This window comes from Pyxicephalus adspersus, chromosome 1 (genome assembly GCF_032062135.1).
Source record: "Pyxicephalus adspersus chromosome 1, UCB_Pads_2.0, whole genome shotgun sequence".
Lineage (NCBI taxonomy): Eukaryota > Metazoa > Chordata > Amphibia > Anura > Pyxicephalidae > Pyxicephalus > Pyxicephalus adspersus.
Genome location: NC_092858.1, coordinates 17,648,078 through 17,656,973, shown reverse-complemented (window position 1 = coordinate 17,656,973; position 8,896 = coordinate 17,648,078). Strand labels below are relative to the sequence as shown.

The window sequence follows — 8,896 nt, the reverse complement described above, 5'->3', positions numbered from 1 at the left end:
CCCTATATCATACAATCAGGTAATACAATACAACCCCCGCATTCCTCCCTAATACTACCCTATATCCTACACTCAGGTAATAAAATACTACCCTATATCGTACACTCAAGTAATACAATACCAGCCCTCCATTCCTCTCTAGTACTACCCTACATCATACATTCAGGGAATACAATACCATCCCTCCATTCCTCTCTAGTACTACCCTATACCATACACTCAGGTAATACAATACCACCCCTCCATTCCTCTCTAGTACTACCCTATATCGTACACTCAGGTAATACAATACCACCCCTCCATTCCTCCCTTGTACTACCCTATATCATACATTCAGGGAATACATTACCAGGCCTGCATTACTCTCTGGTATTACCCTTATCTTACACTAAAGCAATACAATACCACCCCTGCATTCCTACCTAATACTACCCTAAATCGTACACTGAAGTAATACAATACTACCCAATACCATACACTCAGGTAATACAATACCACCCCCGCATTCCTCTCCTGTACTACCCTATATCATACACTCAGGTAACACAATACCACCACTGGATTCCTCCCTAATACTACCCCATATTATACACTCAGGGAATACACTGCGTCGCCCTGTCACTTCTCTAAACTACACAAGCATCCTCCTCAGATTCCCGCCTTCCATTTTAGCGCGCACCTCCTGAGCACATGACACACGCTGTGGGTCAGCTGAACGCAGCATCGCGCGCTCCCGCATTAGCCGGTCACATGACAGAGTCTGACATCCCGAACCGCTACTGGTGCGCGCTCCCGAGGCGCTCCGGGAAGTGTGCAGTGGGCGGTCGGTTTCGCACTCCGCTGCTCTGATTTTATTTTTTCTCCTTGCACCGGTATTTGGTACTCAGAACGGCACAATGTTATCGGAAGGTTCCCGGGGATGGCTATGGACGGCTGTTTTGCTGCTGGCTGCTGTCAGCACATGCCTGGCTCAAAGCAACCCAGGTGAGTGCGGGCATGGGTGAGGTGGGCGAGTTCGCAGGGCTCTGTTTACCCGGACACGTGACTGACTCCAGGGCTGCTGTGTAATGGGGCAGACAATGCAGAGTTGTCAGTCCTAGGTGTGACATGTGACTGTTCATCATCTGCCTGTTACTGCTGATTGATATTCTTCTCATGTTATACCTTCATTTATATGTGTGGGTGCTGGGTGGTCATGATATTGTAGGCACCAACCATGCAGACATGGCGGAATCTCATTTGTATAGATACTATCAAATTAGGGTAATAAAACTGCTGCCATTTTTTGGGGGAGATTTTTCTAAATTTTCTGGCCCGTGGGGATTTTCATTTCCTGTCCTAAAGTTGCACCATGAGGTTGTACCCCGCAGTCAGACATCATTTTGACCATTCTTCTCAAAACACGTGACCCAGATTTTTGATGATCAGAACAATTGGATTTACTATTGGTGACGATATCCTTGTATGTACGTTAATCTAGATTTGCACCCAGGATTGAGTTTAGATAGATGTTTACATTTAACACATTGCATTGATGGGAATTGTTTGCAGAAGACGCTAATCAACTTTATTTAGTTTTCATTCACGCGCACAGTGACGCAGGACCCGACATTTGCAGCTAGTGCAGTGCAAAGAGTGGGTGCAGGCTGTCATTTGGTTGGGTTATCAAATGTTCTCAACCAAAGAACAATGGGACCCTGGAGTTTCCCTAGGTCAGGGGTGTCAAACTCTGGCCTTCAAGGTCCTTTTTTTTTTTTTTTTTTGGCCCCCCCAAAGAATTCCGAAAATGAATTACATCTGGCCCGCCCGTGTTACCACCTCACATCATCACATAGTGCCTGACTACCAGGGGCATTGTGTTTGTTTCAATCCATTAGAGACTGCATAGTGTAATATTTAGTGTCAGACAAACTTGTGATGTGAGAGGATGAACAACACACAGCATGCATAGATAGAAATTAGTCTTTTCAACCCTAAAGTGTGTGTAGAGGGGTTTGTTTTTGTTAGGTTTGGATGACGTAAACTTCTTCAATTTTTTCAATAAATTTCAAGTTTGGCCCCTGACTTGGTCTAAGTTTTTAATTTCGGCCCTCTGTGTATTTCAGTTTGACACCCCTGCCCTAGGTGGTCCTTGAACTGTGACTGGTTGGCTTTTGTGATGATGATGATGATGATGATGAAGATGCCTGTACAGTTCCTGGACCGGAGTCATTGGCACGGCACCAAAGAACTTTGTGGAATTCTAAAAAACCACTAATTCTGTTAAACTGTGTTTAAAATAGTTTCTCTAATATTTAATATTTATTTTAAGGGTTCATCTAGGATAAATGTTTGAGAAACTGATCACATTGAGAAACAGCTCAATGATGTGAATGAGCCCAAAGTCCTTTTAAGAATCCAGACTTGATTGTTCCTCTATTGAGTATCATAGAAGCCAATGTTTACCAAATGTTCCATATTGGGGGTCTCCTTATCTCAGGAACCCCTTGATATGGGTGGAATATTTTGCCTTTGTCTATTTATCACCATGTCAGTGATCCTTCTCCGGTGACAACTCCCCAGCAGCACAAACTATATGCAGGACACACAAGGGCAATGTCATGCTCAGCAGCTTTTGGTTCCCATGCAGGCAGAATTTTGCAGCCAGCCGATCCAACCAGTAAAGCATGCAAGCCGGTTTATGTGTTTCCTGACACTCCTGAGTTTTCATCATCGATGGAATTGCTATTGTTGCATAGGATCGGTTTTTGTATGTGTTCTTTTGGAACACTGTTGCTAAAAATTAGAAAACAAATCCTTCAAAAAGCAAAAAAAATTTTAAATAAATAATTGTACGTTTACTTATTGTGCAAATACATCTGAAGCAAAATGTTCACCTGGTCCTATCAGTTGCCCTCCCCGTCAGATTTATATGAGAGCAAGTATTTATTTACTATGATGGCCATAGTGTGATAAGGCTGTATCTTATAAATGGCAATTCATCTGCCAAACTACGTAAAAGATTACCATAGCATTCTGGTCTGGCGTGTCAATATTTGCTGACATTACAGACTATTTGATAAACAGTTAAATAGAAGTGTATTTGAATGAAATAATACGGTTATTGTTTTTGATGTCTACAAACATGGTTGTGTGATGCAGTATTTAGATGTATTTGGGTTTGGAAGGTTAGTGTACTAAACATTGTGTATGGATAGCCAGATGAAAAAGAATATGACCATCTTGAAAATATACCTTGAGGTGCCATGGTTTGTTGCTTGTCTCTCTAGCAGAGGAATGGATCAGGGCTGCTCTTTATTGCTGATACCTGTCTAAAACAACCCAAGGTGCCGGTGAACTAGATCAACCTTTTTAACATTGGGAAATCCCCGTTATTTTATTACAGCTACAGCTCCCAGGACATTAGGACAGTCATTACGTTGTAGATATACTAATAGAAAATAAAGAATGCCACATACCTTTTTCATTTGACACCTAGTTCTTTTTTTTTTAGCAATCAATCCCCTTTTCCCACACTATTAGGTAAAATTATTTTCGGTAATCACGAAATAATAGTTTCCAGAAAAGAAACACTGTATACATTGTATTATTTCTTCCTTTGGTATTCACAGGGGAAATGTCCTTTTCCATTTGTGGCTAGTGCTTTCCTTCATTTGGTGGTCAGTATGATCTCCCACACTGGTTCCCAATTGGAAGAACGGCCCCCTTCCCCTCCAATTGTATTCAATGTGCATCCCACATTTTTTTTGTAAGCTGGGTGCAGCTTCTGTATTGTGACCCAACTCATAAGTAATCACCCAAAAACAGCCAGGGGGTTGCTGAAAAGTGCGGGGTGGTGCGCCCAGGTAAAAGGGGCTGGGGAGAACACTTGTATGTACCAATTTGAAAGCTGAAGCCCTAAATACAGATAACCAAAGATATTTATTGTCATTGTTTACTGAGAGGCAACAATGTTTGGCAAAGTCCCTAGGATCCCATGGAACCCTGGTTGGAAAAGGTTGACCCAGATAGTCTGAAAATGCTCTGTAATCACAAAATCATTAGTATCAGGCTGCTTACTGGCACTTTTGGATGTTTATTTAGCTGGTATTTTACAGTTTTGCTAAATCCTAATCTAGTTACAGGACCCTTGTACACTTGGACCTTGAAGTACCTGGTAGAGTATGGGATTAGTGACCTACCTGCTATTTTACCACAAAAGCTTTTAAACCTGATTATGCAGAAATTGTACAATTTTTTTCAGATTTAGCAATAGTATTGAAGTGTGATAGCCAAGTTAAATATGTTACCCACTCCATCAATTGATATGCAGCTTGCACAGGTCCTTGCCTGGTCCGAGCAACAAAACACAATAGTATTAGGGCCATGGAAGTTATACAATACTGGTAAATTAGTTGAACCCTCTTAATGTATTGTTGCAGGGTAGGCACGTTTCATATATACTGATAAATAAACCTGTTTACTTTTACATTTTTAAAATCTTAATAAAGTCACCTCGTATCAGTGCTGCTGATCTTCACACTCTTGAAGATTGTAAGAAAGCTTGTAATGATTCCTTAGCCTCATATAGTTCACAATGCTTGTTCCCCCATTCAATAAGCTACTGTGTCCTGCATGGGCAAAGGAAAGGGTCACTTTACTTTGTAATGCATCCATTTGTTTGCACACCTCCAGTTCACATACAATACAAGTGAAACACAGTGTACTTGTATGATAGTGCACAGTGTCAGAGAACACTGGCCTTTGGAGAAGAACAGATAGCAGCACGACTGCTGTAAAATTTACACTTGAAATTCATGTGACGTTAGACATTTCTGGTATAAACAAATGAAGCCAATGTTTATGGGGAAATCTTTAACAACCAAAGGGCACCAAGAGGCCATATAAAAGATTAGCACATTATGTTTATGTAAAACAGATTTACTGTGTAGTAGGAATCCAAACTCCCTCTGTGACGGACACAGACATCATTGTACTGCTAAAAAACATGCTCTGGATTTGTTCTTCTACAGAAGTCTGTTTTATATAAAAGACATTAGTGTAGATCAACTTTTTTATTCACCATGGGGGAGCCCTTGAACCAAGGTTCCTATCTCCGAAAACCCTTGCTAAAAATGGTTAAACCTACAACTCATAGTGCATGGTCAGTAAGTTGTAGAATTTTTTGAATAAAAAGGTTTGAAACTCAACCCTTTGCTCTATATAACAAAATATGCATTGCAGTCTGCAGCTGTGTGATCATTTCACTCTTGGTCACTACCTAAGGAATCCCTTGCATCTTCAGGAAGACCCGTAGTTGATCATAAGTGGTGAAGATTTAACCAAAGATGTTACAGCTAAATGCCTGGGATTCCAGGCGCAGGAGTGCTAATATACCAACAAGAAACTCTTTCAGGGTCTTTGCGGGTGTGAAGTATGCTGGTTGGTGTTTGTCCAATGTGTCATTTGTCTCATGCTAACAAATGGAAGAAAGTGAACTGCCAGCTGGAATTAGACTAGGCAGCTTGGTGTTTAGCTGCAATTAAACCTAAATCTTAAAAAATTAAAGCAAATTTAAAAAATTTCACTTGTTCAAAGGCTTTGTGTACTTACCACAGCCAGGGGATCCCCATTGTCTTGCCTTCTGTCTCCAGGGCTGTTTCTTCCCACATGGCCATTTTTTTGTTCCAGGTTCTTCATGACTTTACCTGATCTCACACTTCACATGCATGAGATTGACCGACGTGTCTTCCTCCAGCTGTAAATAAATGAGTGCCGATCTCGCTCTTCATGTGTGAGATGGAGCACTTGTGTTTTTTGTTTAAGTTGAGAAAAGCCCCTCAAGATGCAGCGCATGCACAGGAGTAGCCTGCAAACCTCCTGGAACAGTGGTTGCCAACCAGTGGTCTGTGGAGGCAATTGTTGTTGAGAGGTACGCTTCAGTATTGTTTCCACCATTACAACAGTCACCCCACTCCGTGAATACCGATTCTCATCCAATTGTTTTATTTGCTTATTTCTCAGATGCTCTTTTAGGTGAGTATGACCTTAACTGTGTATTTTCTTTAACTGTTATAATAAAGAGTTTGACTTTGATAATTATAATTTCTTGTTTGGTCTTCGATTCGATTGAAATAAACCCATGATGAATGAGAAAAAGCAAACAAATATTTTGCATTTCTTTAGTAACATCAAAGATAATGCAACCAATGATAATAGTAACAATAGTAATACTTCCAGCACAGCCTTTCCCTTGTATAACAGACTTGTTTCTCTGCCCTATGAGGCCAACAAGGTAAAAAAAAAAACTTGGAGAAGCCCAAAAGAGAACACATTTTCTCTTTAGCACATTGCTTCCTGTATGGAAGCAGCAGTTTAGTGGTTGCTTTCACTTGCTTTAACTGTCTCGAAAGTTGCAGGACTTTTGCACAGTAGCATGAAATATTGACTCTTCGGTGACAGTTATTATTCCTTGTGTCTTACTGAAAGAAGAACTCCAGTACAACTATAAAACTATCTAGTTTCTAATGGTAAGGTTCTCTCTTTCACAAGTCCATGACTGTGAAAGTTGTCCACGCCTGATTAAGCATTTGTAAATTTGGCATTTTAATTCCACTTTAAAGTGTACCTAAACCCAAAAACAAAAATGTATTTCATTGTATTGCCAGGCCTTCAAAATAATGGCAGCATTAGGCTAGTTCTTTCTGCTGCCTATATATATAGCAGAAGGAAAAAGCATAAATATTAAGGGGCAGGTCTGCTGCTTGCACTTGTACAGACAAGAAACATACGTTCAGCTTTTTTTTACAGGCTATGGGCAGGAAGTTTATCTGCAGCATAGAAAAAGCATAGAGCATTTTTCCAACATTATACAGTTTTCAAGCATTTCATAAAGCTCCTAAAAGGCAACAACTCTTTAGTTGCTTCCAGTTAGCTAGTGGTGAAAATTGGGTTCTAACTAAGTAAGTGGTAACTGTACCAGAACTCTATAAAGTCCTAAATCTTAAAAAGGCAAAAAGCTTGAAAAAGAAAACTAATGCAGCCACCATATATAAGAACTGGAAGCTGCAATATATTGCTTTCTTTTCTTTTTTTTAGATGCACTTTAATTTCATGGAATGTTCAGTAGCTTTTCCCATCTGCTGTACGTGTCATAAATCTGCGCATTCCTCCTGTGTGTTTTTATGATGCACATTTCCTTAGTTATGTTTGTGCTTGCACAGACAAGACAGAGCAGGAAGTAAGCAGAAAAAAAGGAAGCCCCCCCCCCCCCCAATACTTAGAGCTGTGTTTATTTCAAATAACAAGAAAACCCTGAACTACAATTTTTTGCATTAGAACTAAAATACCTAAAATCACTCCAAAATGAGTAACAAGCATTTATAACTTATTTAACATTGAACACGCTGACCATCTTGTTTCATCTGAGTCACTCACCTGCAGATTTGAACTTCTGACTGTTATGCTTTGAATAATTTTATGCTTTTAATTACGGAAGCAAGTACATCAGTGAGACATCTGGACAACAAGAATTTCCCAGCTGATAGCTTAAACCCTATCAACAGGCAGGAGGCTGTATTTGAAGATATTTGATGTTTTGTGAATTTTAATATTTCCCAAAATGTGCATTAAAACATGTATTCAGACAAGCTAATAAAAAAGTGCACCTGTGGCAAAAGTTTAGGCTTAGCTTTAGATTCTCAAGCTGTCAGAATCACTAAGCTGCATATGGACAGCTCAGAATTTTCTGTAGCACTGAATGAACTCCCTCATGTCTGCATGGGAGTCATGACATTCTAGCCCAGAGGTCAGCAAACTCCAGATACGGAACAAACTACTGGCTAGTCCAGATACGGCCTAGCCAGTAGTTTGTTCCGGCCTAACGCCCCCTGGCTGATCCGGCCTTATCCTGGTTGGCCACCCGCGGCGGAGCCAGAACAAACTATCAGAGACGGAGCCGCAGGAGCTTGAGACTCCATGTTGTGGCTCCCTTCCCTATTTACTATGGCTGGCGTTAACACTTCTGCCACCAGGTTAAATGATTTTCCTTCAGGGGGTGTTCCTGGTGGGGGTTGAGCCATTAGGGCGGGACTTGAGAGAGAGAGAGTCTGGTCTAGTGTGCTCCTGCCTACCCCTGAAATGGCCTAGTGGCAAAAAAAGTTTGCTGTCCTCTGTTCTAGCCAATCAAGGTGGCCGAAGATCGCAAGAAGGAACACTAAAGTGCACCCTGTGTCAGGGACAGGTACAGCAGTGTATAATTACAGCTGTACCTGTTTAGTTCAGCTTTAAACCTTTATACGCACGTCAGATGGTTGTCGCTCAAGTCAAATTGTTGTTCTTGTTTGGAAAATCAGTCATGGGCACAGTGGTCCCCCAACATTATCCAATGACCGCTGTGCACTCCTGTGGAGAAGAGCACAGCAGGGTGCTGCACTGAACAGATCAGCACTGTGTGTACAAAGCTCGTTCGTTCACCTGTCACTGGAAACATACACAAAAGTTAATTTCCAGCGACAATCATCTGGCGTCTGGGCTTAACACTCCTCTCTCTAAAGCACCCTCTAAAGCACCCTCTAAAGGGGGTTGTCACCTAGGTCGGGCTTGATCCTTCTCTCCTAATTTATATTACATGGGGAAGATTAGTAGCTCACCCAAGAAGTGACAAGGACACTGTATTTGGACTGATAAGCTACAATTTTTATTCTTGAGTTTAGGTATTATTTGAATAATCTAACTTCCAAATACATTTCTCTCTAATTTCCAAATGACTATATACATTTTTGTATCTGTTAGATTCCTAAGTACTTAAAGTAGAACGTACCTTTACCTCTGCAAAGTCTTAAATCTCTCAACGCCTGTCAATTATTTGGTCCTGCGCCATCCTGGATTCTTCCTTCATTCCAGTAGGGAGGAACTG

The 8,896-nt window shown here is 40.9% G+C and overlaps 1 protein-coding gene across 1 annotated transcript in view; it reads left to right on the top strand.

Moving 5' to 3' along the window:
- The first annotated feature begins 782 nt into the window (after positions 1-782).
- TMEM123 (transmembrane protein 123) overlaps positions 783-8,896 on the top strand; it is a 38,204-nt gene continuing 30,090 nt past the window's right edge. The window contains exon 1 of the mRNA XM_072403029.1: positions 783-984. Within this exon, the coding sequence (XP_072259130.1) occupies positions 897-984 (88 nt within the window). The 5' untranslated portion in view covers positions 783-896. The remainder of the gene's footprint in view (positions 985-8,896) is intronic.